At 42.9% G+C, this 13,931-nt stretch overlaps 1 protein-coding gene across 3 annotated transcripts in view; it reads right to left on the bottom strand.

The window, feature by feature from the left end:
• The window catches only part of SPEF2 (sperm flagellar 2), a 226,947-nt gene that overhangs the window by 21,913 nt on the left and 191,103 nt on the right, over nt 1–13,931 (bottom strand). For all 3 annotated transcript variants that reach the window (XM_073621074.1, XM_073621088.1, XM_073621082.1), the window contains exons 28-31: nt 10,480–10,611; nt 8,050–8,188; nt 5,145–5,374; nt 30–136 (exon numbers count right to left, since the gene is read on the bottom strand). In XM_073621074.1, the coding sequence (XP_073477175.1) occupies nt 30–136; nt 5,145–5,374; nt 8,050–8,188; nt 10,480–10,611 (608 nt within the window). The remainder of the gene's footprint in view (nt 1–29; nt 137–5,144; nt 5,375–8,049; nt 8,189–10,479; nt 10,612–13,931) is intronic.

Raw genomic sequence — 13,931 nt, 5'->3', positions numbered from 1 at the left:
AACTGAACGTTTGGAAAGGTTGAACATACCTCAGGAAGAGTAAGATGCATCCACAGATCCGGAAGAGTGTCATCTCCAAGATTCATTGACGTAAGATCCATGAGAATTTCTGTAAATTTCTTATCTGATATTATACCTACACAGGGAGAAAGTCATTGTAGTCCTTGTATGCAACATATGTATCTACATGAACAGATAAGGAGTCTGATAATCCAAATATTTAATATCTATTCCATAAAATGTAGAGTATTCCCTATGTGCAGCTAGTTGGACATGTCCCTCCGTAGTCACTTTGTAGTAAAGAAACTGCAGTAGAGTCATTTCACACTGTTGCACTGCAGTTTGGCCTCAGCGTGGTTGTACTCGCAGTATTCGTGTCGGTTACCCCCCAGTTTCCCATAGACTTTCTATTATGTCCCACGTTCTTGCCGTGTTTTCTAAAATGCACCAAAAGTCCTGCATGCTGCATCTTTGGTGCGCTTTCAGAATGCACGCCAAAAATGGGGGACATAATAGAAAGTCTATGGGAAATGGGAAACCGTAGGTAGCCCTCGCGAAAACCGTGGGTACACTCACGCTGCAGCCAAACCACAATGCAGCAGTGTCAAACAGCCCTAACTAAAAAAGTTACGTTACGTATGGTCATTACATTTACTGGTTAAAGATTTACTGAATTATCAGGGGGGTTCCTGATAAGTTTGACGAGGTCTGAGGAGGTTGGGTTAACTCCACAGTCACAGTGTCCAATTAACTATTTACTTGTAATTAGGTAATGCTCCGTATTTGATACCTTGCTTAATGTGGCAACTATGTGCTCTCCTTTGATAAAACCTTTGACGGTTTCCCAAGTCTTTTCAGTTAACCATGAACACCCTTTAATTTTGCCTGCGTGTTCACTTTGATATGCTATGGAGGCATGTGTGACCCTTACATGACCCTTATATGATTACCAGGGCCGCTGATGGGGGGGGGCATCGGTCCTCTTGTAGGGGGCCCAAGCACACAGGGGGGCACACAGGCAGGGGGATTAGTGATGTCTCTCTTCTTCCAGCAGCTGAAAGCTGGTCGTTCCCCCTCTCCCTACTGCCATCTTTTATCTGATGAGAAAAAGACAGTCGTTCCTCACTAATCCCCCTCCCTGTGTGGGCCCCCTCCCTCTCAGGTTGGCTCTAAAGTTAGCTCTGCTCCTGAGTTTGTAATCTCTGTAACTTTGACCAGCCTGTATATTTTTTTCATCTCATCTTCATTTTTATTTATTAACTGAGTTTTATTTTTAAGATTTAGCAGGAATTCTATGAGTTATGTTGTATTTGTGGCTGCTAATAATTTTATTGTATTTTTAGCGAAATATAGCTTTAATATTTTCTTGGGGGGGCCCTGTGGGGTAGTCTGTACAGGGCCCCGCGATTTTGATTAGCAGCCCTGATGATTACTATACACTTGCTGTATGATTTTGATTCTCACTTCATCACTGATGGATATTTGTAATTGCTGTACTGACCACTGGTGCTGTGGCATTACTATGTATTGTCTTTTGTTGTCTTACTGTTTATTGTAGTTACTGTACTGTATGACTTGTACACTCTAATTATTTTCAAAAACAAAAGATTTACTGAAGTATGACATTTAGGAGTGTATTTATCATTGTTTTTACCCAAGAGTCAATCAAATTTCTCCCAAGAGTTACCCATTTTGTTACAATGGAATATTATATGGAAATGGGTGAAACTTAGGGTTAAGTTGTGCGAATCTTGGATGAAATAATTGGCAAATAGACCCCTTAAAATTAAACTAGAAGTCTGTAGAGTTTGTGCAATATGGTGGCATTTACTTTTAAAAAAATGTACTTGCCTCTCACATTTTTACTTGCTTGTTACTGTTAAGTTTATGTTTGAGTAGTTTAAATACAGATATGCAGATCTGCAGTGCCTTGAAAAAGTTTTCTTCCCTCTTGAAATTTTCTACATTTTGTCATGTTACAAACAAAAACGTAAATTCATTTTATTGGGATTTTAAGTGGTAGACCAACCGAGTGGCACATTATTTTGAAGTGGAAGGACAATGATAAATGGTTTTCAAAATTAAAAAATAAATAAATCTAAAAAGTGTGTCGTGTATTTGTATTCAGCCCCCTTTACTCTGATACCCCTAACTCAAATCTAGTGGAACCAATTACCTTCAGAAGCAACCTAATTAGTAAATGGAGTCCACCTGTGTGTAATTTAATCTCAGTATAAATACAGCTGTTCTGTGAAGCCCTCAGAGGTTTGTTAGAGTACCTTAGTGATCATCATGAAGGCCAAGGAACACACCAGACAGGTCAGGGATAAAGTTGTGGAGAAGTTTAACCACTTGCCGCCCGCCATATAGCAAAATGACGGCGGCAAAGTGGTTTCAATATCCTGACTAGATGTCATATGACGTGATCAGGATATTGAGCCGCTGCGCGCCCCCGGGGGCGCGCATCGCAGCGATCGTTGTTGCGGCGTGTCAGTCTGACACACCGTAACTCCGATCTAGGTAAAGAGTCTCTGACGGAGACTCTTTACCACGTAATCAGCCGTGTCCAATCACGGCTGATCACGATGTAAATAGGAAGAGCCGGTAATCGGCTTTTCCTCACTCGCATCTGACAGACGCGAGTAGAGGAGAGCCGATCGGCTGCTCTCCTGACAGGGGGGGTCTGTGCTGATTGTTTATCAGCACAGGCCTCCCTCGGATCCCACCCAGGACCACCAGGGAAGCTGCCCAGGACCACCAGGATGGCCACCACACTGGACCACAAGGTATGCCCCCTAGACCCCCAGGGAAATACAAATATGTGCCCAGGCAGCTGCCAATCAGTGCCCACTCCAATGCCTATCACTGCCAGTGCCACCAGGGATGCCTATCAGTGCATCATATCAGTGCCGCGTATCAGTGCCCATCAGTGCCACCTATCAGTGCCCAGCAGTGCCGCCTATCAGTGCCCATCAGTACCGCCTATCAGTGCCACCCTATCAGTGCCCAGCAGTGCCGCCTTTCCGTGCCCATCAGTGTCGCCTATCAGTGCCCATCAGTGCCGCCTATAAATGCCCATCAGTGCTGCATATCAGTGCCACCCATCAGTGCCGCCTACCAGTGCCCATCATCAGTGCCCGTCAGTGCCCGCTCTTTGGTGCCCGCTCATTGGTGCCACCTCATCGGTGTCGCCGTATCAGTGCCTGTCAGTGCCGCCTTATCAGTGCCCATCAGTGAAAGAGAAAACTTACTTATTTACAAATTTTAACAGAAACAAAAGCAAAACTTTTATTTTTTTCAAAATTTTCGGTCTTTTTTTATTTGTTTAGCAAAAAAAAAAAAACGCAGAGGTGATCAAATACCCCCAAAAGAAAGCTCTATTTGCGGGAACAAAATGATAAAAATTTAGTTTGGGTACAGTGTAGCAATTGTCATTCAAACTGCGACAGCGCTGAAAGCTGAAAATTGGTCTGTACAGGAAGGTGTATAAGTGCCCTGTATTGAAGTGGTTAAAACAGGGTTAGGTTATAAAAAAAATATTACAAATTTTGAGAATCTCACAGAGCACTGTTCAATCCATCATCCGAAAATGGAAAGAGTATGGCACAACTGCAAACCTACCAAGACATGGCCATCCACCTAAACTGACAGGCTGGACAAGGACAGCATTAATCAGAGAAGCAGCCAAGAGGCCCATGGTAACTCTGCAGAGATCCACAGCTCAGGTGGGAGAATCTGTCCACAGAACAACTATTAGTCGTGCACTCCATAAATCTGGCCTCTATGGAAGAGTGGCAAGAAGAAAGCCATTGTTGAAAGAAAGCCATAAAAAGTCCCGTTTGCAAGAAGCCATGTGGGGGACACAGCAAACATCTGGAAGAAGGGTGCTCTGGTCAGAGGAGACCAAAATTTAACTTTTTGGCCTAAAAGCAAAACGCTGTGTGGCAGAAAACGTTGCAGGGATGCTTTTCTTCAGCAGGGACAGGGAAGCTGGTCAGAATTAATGGGAAGATGGATGCAGTGTTAATTTTAGTCTTAGGACTAAAATGGCATTTTAGTTTTAGTCTTCTGCAATTGTTTTAGTTTTAGTCGTATTTAGTTGACTAAATCTCCAGTACATTTTAGTTGACTGAAAAGTACCTTGGTGTCCTTCACTAAGGTCTGTAATTTGGAAAATGTCTGCCACAGTGTTAGTCCGTGCCTATCCCTGCTGCAGGGTAGCCTCTTGCCTACTGACTATGGGCCCTGGCTTTTGAGGGGGCTCAATCCTTGGGAAGTGTGTGTCTGTGGGACCCTTGGAATGGTCTTGCTTTCGATTCAAATCCATGTCTCCCCAAAACACACAGACTCTGGGAACTGGAGGACCCATATACATATTTGGGGCCTCTATGCCCAAATCAGCAATGACTGCTTTAGACTGTGAGACTCAGAGTAGATATTAATATATTCAGCTCAAACCAACCTGATACTGGGTCTTCTGGTATAATCTGTTTAAAGTGTTTTGTGTGTCTTTGCCCCATTGCGTGCCTCCCTAAGTGTGAATTCCCATTGTTAATTGAGTCACCTATTGTTTCTGTCTGTCTGCTCATCTCTTGGAGATGTGATTAATATTGCATTCACTTTACCTTGTTATGGAACCATTGTGGAGTGTTATGTGTTTATGCTTATGGTAATGTGTAATCTACTTTGTGTATCCAAGGTTGTGGGCTTGTTGCAGGACAATCTGAGCACCTAGGCTTGTTTAAGTGACTAGTTGCTAATTAGTTAATGTTAATTAGATCACTGTCAGCTATTAGTTGCTAGATGTGGATTTGTTTATGTTGGCTGTTCCTTAGATGTGCTATTGCTTAGGATAACTGTATCAAGCCTTTATCTGATCTTGTGTGGTATACAAATTCTGTGTGAGTTTACAATAAAGTGAGTTCCAATTTGCACTTAAGCTAGTGTTGCCTAGTCTTTGGGTGCTCCGCTACAATACCTGCTTCATGGGCCCAGACTGGAGGAAGCTGTATCTTGACGGAAGCACCCAAGTTGGGTGCTGGACAGTTCAGTGACAACATTTATTAGTCTTAATAACATGCCCAATAGCTCCATGTATTAGTGCTATTTTGTATATTAAATTATCTAGCAAAGTTTAGAGCTACCTTCAGGAGCCACCTGCAGAAACTGACGATGTAATCTGTAAAGCTGAGATATGGTCAGAGTGCCATTGTAAGGCATTTCAATCGGAGGAGGTCTGGGAGGTGGGATGGGATCTGGGAAAACTTTGACATCAGAGCTGATATAGAAATTGGTTTGCTCCAGGACTAGTTCATACTGTATTTTTGTGCTTGTTTCAATGTGGTAACGAGCAGTCTGAATCAACTTGTCAATACTGCAAAAAGATAAAAAGAAGGGTAATCACACTGAAATATTTGGTTTATGTTTAAAGTGATTGTAAACGATCACCTTGTAAAACAACACATTCAGTTTCAAATAGAAATGAAAGACAAAACATTTTTGTATAGGTATAAAAAAAAGCCATTATAAATACCTTTTTTCCATTTTTATAAGTGATCACATTCCCTCTGCTCTCTGCTGTATAAGAGCTGGGGGGAGGAGAAGCATCAGTACACTGAGCTTCCCAGTGAATGGCTGTGCAGCAGGGGCGTGTCAGAACAAGTCTGATCATTGGAGGAGAGCAGGCTGAGTTCCCAGCACAAGTAGAGAACTGACCACAGTGTGTTCTCCTGCTTAGTGTGGTCAGTTTATGATAGGAAAGCAGAGGGAATGGCAGGGACACCAGGGATTTCACATAAAGGAAGCAATACAACGAGAATAGGATACTTTCTCATACAAGTACATGGTACAGCAGGCACATATCAGGAATATGAAGTGTTGGGGTAGCAAACGCTTTAAGTTATAATTTAGCTGGGAGCTTTGTTGTTATAAAAGAAAAATAAGTAGAAGTAAAGTGCCCGTTTTGATCAATATCTACTGCAGTACCCTGTGGGGCTGATTTACCTAAACTCGAGAGTGCAAAATCTGGTGCATGGTAGCCAATCAGCTTCTAACTTCAGCTTGTTCAATTAAGCTTTGACAAAAAACCTGGAAGCTGATTGGTTTCTATACAGAGCTGCACCGGATTTTGCACTCTCCAGTTTTACTAAATCAACCCCTGTATGAACTAAAATATACTGTAATTATGTACAGAATTGTTTTTCAAAATGAGGTAAGCCATTTAAGTGGGACTAATTAGATTGAGGAAAGGTAATAGGTTCCTAGATGTGGAAAAACGTCAGGGCCATGGATCTCATTGGGAACCCACGCCATTAGCTTGATGGCTCCACAACGGTTATTCTCTCTGCCTGACATAGTTGCTTCTGCACAGTCTATTCCTATCCATTCATCCCCCTCGCAAGGTGGCCTTGTATGGGGATTGACTGTGTAGGTGCAGCCAGTGGAAAGAGAAATTTGTCAGACTGTTATCATGGGATGCAGGTAAGTATATATCAAGGGTGGGGGTGGTGGGTTACTTTAGGTCAGGGAATAGGCAGGAAGTATAAGTTATATATAACTTATTCCTTAACATATGTATTGTAAATACAGATAATTATTATTATATATATTATGCTTAACTTTTAGCATATGACAGGTTTATGTTTTAAGTAATATGCACCAAGACTGACAGCTCCATCCTGAAAAAAAACAAAGACACGCCACTCTAAACTAGGGCTGCGGAAATTAACGATTAGTTCTTTGATTAATCATTAATTTATTTGATCGATCAAAATTTTTTTGATCGGTAGGCTGCCTGCCCTGGGCTCCCTGGGCCAAGCTGTGGCTGCAGCACAGCGCAGTGCTCCGCTCCCTCCTCCTCCTCTATATGTCATACACAGTCTGCATCTCCTGCTGTGCGTCTCTGAGCTGAGTGTGAAAACTTTGGCTGCGCTGTGAGAAAAGTCCCGCCCTCTTCCTAGATCAGCTCGTGTGATAGACGCAGTGTTCTGTCTATCACACAAGCTGATCTAGGAGGAGGGACGGGACTTTTCTCACAGCGCGGCGAAAGTTTTCACGCTCTGAGACACACAGCGGGAGATGCCCACAGACTGTGTAATCCAGGCACAGGCACTGACTACAGTGAGGCTGCGATTATGGGCACGGTGAGACTGCATTATGGGCACGGTGAAGCTGCCATTATAGGCACTGTGAGGCTGCCATTATGGGCACGGTGAGACAGTATTATGGGCACGGTGAGGCTGTGATTATAGGCACGTCGAGGCTGCGATTATGGGCATGGTCAGACAGCATTATGGGCACGCTGAGGCTGCGATTATGGGCACGGTGAGGCTGCAATTATGGGCACGGTAAGTCTGAGATTATGGGCACGGTGAGACTGCATTATGGGCACGGTAAGGCTGTGATTATGGGCATGATGAGGCTGCGATTATGGGCACGGTGAGGCTGCGATTATGGGCACGGTGAGACTGCATTATGGGAACGGTGAGACTGCATTATGGGAATGGTGAGACTGCATTATGGGAACGGTGAGGTTGCGATTATGGGCATGGTAAGTCTAAGATTATGGGCACGGTGAGACTGCATTATAGGCACGGTAAGGCTGCGATTATGGGCACGGTAAGGCTGAGATTATGGGCACGGTAAGGCTGAGATTATGGGCACGGTAAGGCTGAGATTATGGGCACGGTAAGGCTGAGATTATGGGCACGGTAAGGCTGAGATTATGGGCACGGTGAGGCTGAGTTTATGACGTGTGACGTCCTAGCCATGCCCTGCTATGTGTGGCTTCGGCCGTTGCCATAACAACGGTGCTAAATCAGCTAAAAGTAGTTGGATCTGTATGTGCGGTATAATTAATCGAAATTAGTCGATTAATCGATAAAAAAAATTGATTAATCGAACACGAAAATTTTAATCAGTAACATGTACTGTATTTCTGACCTGCATTTTAAAGTGTTCTGAGCAATGCTTCCCATGAGATAAGTGACAATATGCTGCTGATGTGGATCTGGAAATAACACAGATTACTGTATATACTTGGTCACTTACCTTGACATCTCAGCAAGGAATCGAGCCCCCAGCCACATGTTCATGTCTTTATAAGCCTGCTGAGCTTTTGATAGCATGTCCTGGTACACTTCCAAGGCCTTTGTTTTTATCAGTTCAATCCGAGCATTTACAGCTGCCTCTGGTGAAAAAAATGTTTTAATCAAAATATGTGAAGAAAAATGTAATTGTACACAGTTTTAACACTACTAACACTGAATGTGTTTTTGTTCCATACTGTAACCAGTCCGGCACACCAGGCATGATACCAGCTCCCATGTCCTTTAGCATTGTGGGGTCCCTTGAGAGGGACTTCCTAAAAAATTTCACAGAACCATTCCAAAGCACCATTGCCCAATGCTGATGGGAAGACACCTGACCCTTGATGGTGCTAATGTTCAAGTGTTGTTCTATCCCTAACTGAAGAAAGGAAAAAACATGGCCCACTGAAAAATAATGTGGGTGGACCGTAAAAAACTCACACCAGTGAAAATACGTTTTCCAGGCTCAAAGTCTGAAGTGGATTTATTAACCTTAAAGCAGAGTTGGGACAACTGATTCTGACATGCTTGTCTTTTAGGACCTGAGTTCTGTCAAAGGCAGTGAATCAGAGACAGGGTGGAAAAACTTGAGATAACAGATCTGGCTGATATGGTGGATACCGTGAAATGTAAGCTAACAGACTCACAAGGTTGGCATACCACACTCCACTATGCCAGTCTTATCTATGATAATGACCAGAATGCCCTTGACTTCAATGCTTTGAAGTAGTTAAGATAAAAGTGTTAGCAGAGAACACTGCTCCCACAGCACCCAAAGGGCATCTGTGGCCTCCACCATTGGGTCCCTCTCCCTGGAGACAAATCTAGTCAGTTTCTCCCCAATGCAGACATACTGTATGCCCTGGAACATTTCTTAAAAGAGACCATTCCCTCAGGTCCAAATATCATCTGATGAGAAAAGCTGCCCTGCAGTTAATTGAAATATGAAAATCCACCCAAGATAGAATAGACTCTACTTCCAACACTCCTGGTGACCCCCTGACCAGATGGCTGACCAGCCAAAAGAAGTGTCCAGTAAAGTAACAACAGACAAATCGCTCACAACTTTAGGATTGTGATTACCAGCTTTAATTCTTCCTGAGATCAAAAACCTTGAATAGAAGATGATCCAGAAATTTGGCACACCGCAGATAACTGCAGTCGAGACAAACTTTCAATGCAAGGGAAGAAAAATACTGCATTCCTACAATGTCAGGGACAGAAGCCACCAAGCTGGAGACATCTTGGTTTGAAGATGTAATTAGATCATCTTGCCTAGAGAAAGATTACATTTGTCCCTTGCATATAGAACCACATGGAAGGTAGGTAGCATCAATCCCAGCACTCACATGTCACAGGGATGACCAACATTGGGATTTTAGTTGCCACACACAATTATTAAGTTTCACATGGGGCAAGCACACCTTTGGTCTGAAAGGCTACCAGGAGAAGGCCCCAGTACATCAAGTGATGATTTGTAATAAGAGATAATTTCTCGAAGTTCTGTATCCATCTGAAAGACTTCAAGATCCACATGGTAGTTGACACAGTCCATGGACGACAACCACTTTTCATTTGTGGCTCTTCCTTTCCATCTTGCGGTTCTATGTGTATTAACAAAGGTCCTCACACTATTTCTGGGTTTTTGAATGTGGAGGCATTCTTGTCATCAGATACCTGGACAATCTACTTTTGCAAGGGCAGACCGCTCTGCCCTGGCAAAAGTAGATTGTCCAGATATCTGGAAGGGTCCGCCCCCTCTCCTTTGTCAATGAAGGACTACGTCGCCTGGGATATGTGATGTGCATATCCCAAGCCCAAGAGGGACCGTGAGCATAGTGCACACCATTTGTCTAGGCAAGTGATGTGCATGGAGGGCGGTACCAGGAGTATTTTAGTTAAAAAAAAAAAAAAAAAAAGGTAAATAACAAAAAAGATTGCGCTATTTGTGTACTGGAAGGAAGGAGGGGTGGATAAGAGGCAACTTTCATTTGAGGGTGAAGATCTGCTTTAAAGTGATTGTAAACCCTCACCTTGTAAAACAACCCACTTAGTTTACAGTAGAAATGAAAGGCAAAACATCTGTGTATAGGTATAAAAAAAACATTATAATTACCTTAATTTTCCCTAGATAGCTAGAGAACTGACCACGCTGTGCTCTCCTGCTTAGTGTAGTCAGTTTTTAATAGGAGAGCAGCGGAACTGGCAGGAACACCAGGGTTTTCACACAAAGGAAGCAATACAAAGAGAACAGGATACTTTCTCATACAAGTACAAGGTACAGTAGGCATATATCAGGAATATGAAATGTTGGGTTTACAAACGCTTTAAATATCAAAGTCTGTCTGAAAAGACACATTGTAACTGTATTATCATTGCAACACAATAATACCTTCATATTCCAGTGCAGCAAAATATTCTTGCTTCATTTTCATTTGCAATTCCTGTTGTCTCTGCAGCTCTGTGTTGTCCTCGGGAGCTGAAGGGGGAGGCGAGGGGGCTGCAGGTCCAGGAGATTTTCCTCCTGTAATAAAGGTTACATTCTCAGGATCTCCCTTTATTTTATATCTGGACACGTAGAATTATATCTCAGTGTGAGTTTGTAGTACTAAGCTGATGTGTTCCCTGCAGAGTTGCTGCTTTTTCTCATTTGGTGATATGGTGAAATTCTGGCAGGATTCTATTTACCACTATATCCTCAATTTGGCCTATGGTTTACAAGGCCCATCGGCTGGCCAGGGCATGGTAATAAAAGGGTTGGAGATAGAAAGTGAGCTATCTGCTTTCAGAAAAGTCAGAGTTTACATACAGTAGCATTTTATGAGACTGTAAAGGCAGACTGGGCTGATGGCTGCAGGGTCGCTTTACTTTGAGAAACACTCTAACACAGGGTTTCTCAACCAGGGTTCCATGGAACCATAGGGTTCCTCCAGAGGTTGCTAGGGGTTCCTTGACCAATGAGCAGTTTTTGCCTCTCAGATAAGTTCCCACTAACACCAATGATCTTTTAGGCTATCTACAAGGAGGTAATTCTTCCCAATGACCATAGTTATAAGGAGCATTCTTCCTGATGACCATCACATTAATTTATCATGAGTTGTAGATAAAGTAATTTTTAGCAGGGGTACCCTGAGGCCAGAAAGTAATTTCAAGGGTTCCTCTGTATTGAAAAGGTTGAGAAAGGCTGCTCTAACAGATTTACTTTAAGAGCCGGTTCACACTAGAAGCGGCACGACTTGCAGGTCGCCTCACCGAGGCGACCTGCACACGACTGCCAGGGCGACTTGCAAGAAGACTTCTGTATAGAAGTCTATGCAAGTCGCCCCCAAAGTAGTACAGGAACCTTTCTTCTAAGTCGGAGCGACTTGCGTCGCTCCGATTAGAACGGTTCCATTGTACAGAACGGGAGGTGACTTGTCAGGCGGCTAGGTCGCCTGACAAGTCGCCCCCGTGTGAACCGGCTCTAACTGTTACGTTAAAGACATTTGGATCAAAAGACCAAAAAAGGTAATTACCATTGCCCACAATGAGACCATCATACCACGATAATGGATACTTAGAGCAAAACTGTGGACATTCAACTGCTGCTAGCCTTTTAATCTGTAAACTAAGGAAAGAGCAGGGTGCTCAGACCCCACTCAAATTACTTCATTTAATCTCTTGAGAACTTTGAGGATAAATTGCTCCACAGTGCTACAGTTATAGAGATCAGTGAGGTCTTGTATTAGAACATATTTTCTGCTTGTTAGAAATGTGTAATTATCCAAATATCCATAGCTTAGCCTACTTTAAAACTGAGCAATAAAACTCCTTCCTTTAAAAGGAATATAACATTTAGTATGAGTTCACATTACAGAGCACTTTTAATACATAACAAATAAATAACTACATTAAACCTTTAAGCTGAACTCCACGCACAAAAACATTCATTGAAATCAATTTCTCAATAGCCATAGAAGATATAAATCTATTTTGTGTGCACCATTTGCAAACTCAGATTTTACCCTATAAAAGCAGCAATTGCAATTTCACTATGCTACATATGGCCTGTACAGATAGCAGAGAGAGCTGTGGGAGGGGCTCAGCAGGCCCACCCACCAGTTTTAATTTTGACGTCAAATTTCGATTTAGTTTTAGTCATAGTCTTTTGACTAAAATGTCGTTTTAGATTTAGTCGTATTTCAGTCATCTGAATTGTTTTAGTTTTAGTCATATTTTAGTCGACTAAAATCTCCATTCCATTTTAGTCTACTAAAATCGAATGGGTTTAGATTAAATTTAAATTGTAATGCATTTAAATGTATTTAAAGAGGAGCTCCAGTGACTTTTGTGTTTATTAAAAGTCAGCAAGTACAAAAACTTTTAATAAATGACTTTTAATAAACACAGACTCACCTGACCAGCAATGTGTTCACCCAAGCCATCCTTTTCCAACATCTTCTCTCCCCAGCTCCGGCATCTCAACTATGGGCACCCGGCTATGACAGCTTGCAGCTTCACAGCCGGTTGCCCACTGCCCATGCACCTGGTTTTGACAGGTACCCACTTCCACTTCCGGCTTATTTTGCTGCGGCAACAGGAAGTTTGTTAGGGAACCTGCTGAGATGCCGCAAGGCTTTACTGCTGGTCCCCCTTAGTGCAGATGGCGGCGGCAGCACCGGACAGCCAATTGAAAAATCAGCTGGGATGAAGACACCGCTGGATTCGTGGACAGGTAAGTGTCCTAATATTAAAAGTCAGCAGCTACAGTATCTGCAGCTGCTGACTTTTAATCTTTTCTGAAGGAGCCTGGCGCTCCGCTTAAAGTCTTCTGGGGCCTATGACATGTCCCAGAGGACGGCAGGATAGGAGGGGTAGAGGAGAATTTCCAGTTGGATCGCCTAGGCAATCTGAGCAGAAGTAGGAGCCGGTACTTGCCAAAATCAGGTATCTGATCCTCCCAAAAAAGTGTAATTTGGAGAAGAGGAGGGGGGGAGGAGGGGGGAAGGAGGCCTTAAAGCGGAACTTCTCCTTTTGGGGGGAGCTCCACTTCTTAAGTGGTTGTAAACCCACTTTAAAAAATAAAAAATAAATAACACCTGCAAGACAAAGGCATAATGAGCTAGTATGCTTAGCATACTAGCTCATTTTGTAATACTCACCTAAGATCGAAGCCCTCGCTGCAGTACCAGTACACCACTCCGGCGGCTGACATCACTCCCGGGGGTTACTTACGGGTATCGCAGCTCCGGCGCTTTCTCTGGAAGCTGCCTGGGAAGCTTTAACCCGCTCTTTCTCCCTGGCTTCCATCATCTGTCGTTCCTTCTCCCTTTTTTGTTTTTCTTTCAGCAGCTTAGTAGATGTACCCTATATATTCTTATGTGGTAGTGCAGTGTTAATTTGGACGTCAAAATTCGATTTAGTTTTAGTCATAGTCTTTTGACTAAAATGCCATTTTAGTTTTAGGTGTATTTTAGTCATCTGAATTGTTTTAGTTTTGTTGTATTTTAGTCTACTAAAATAGTGTTAATTTTGTGGACGAAAATATTTTCGCTGACAAAATTAACATTGCCACCCACTACAGGCTGCCTGCAGAAAACTACAGATTGGTTGGGAAGAAGAGAGCAGCAGTGAATGGTCTTTATTACAGGAAACTCCTGCACAACAGATCCAGGAGAAATACACAAATGACCACAAGAAAAATACACAAACCTCTTGTATTTTGTTTGTTTAGTCAGGAATTTAGCTTTAACCACTTGCCACCCATAGGCCATTTATAAATTGCCTGGACCTCAGGTAGTTACAACAAGCTCACAGCTGCAGCCATGAGGCTTCTCAGTAAAAGTGTTCCAGATGGGTGTAGAT

This window comes from Aquarana catesbeiana, linkage group LG01, assembly GCF_042186555.1.
Source record: "Aquarana catesbeiana isolate 2022-GZ linkage group LG01, ASM4218655v1, whole genome shotgun sequence".
Classification (NCBI taxonomy): domain Eukaryota; kingdom Metazoa; phylum Chordata; class Amphibia; order Anura; family Ranidae; genus Aquarana; species Aquarana catesbeiana.
This window is presented reverse-complemented; position numbering and strand designations above follow the sequence as displayed.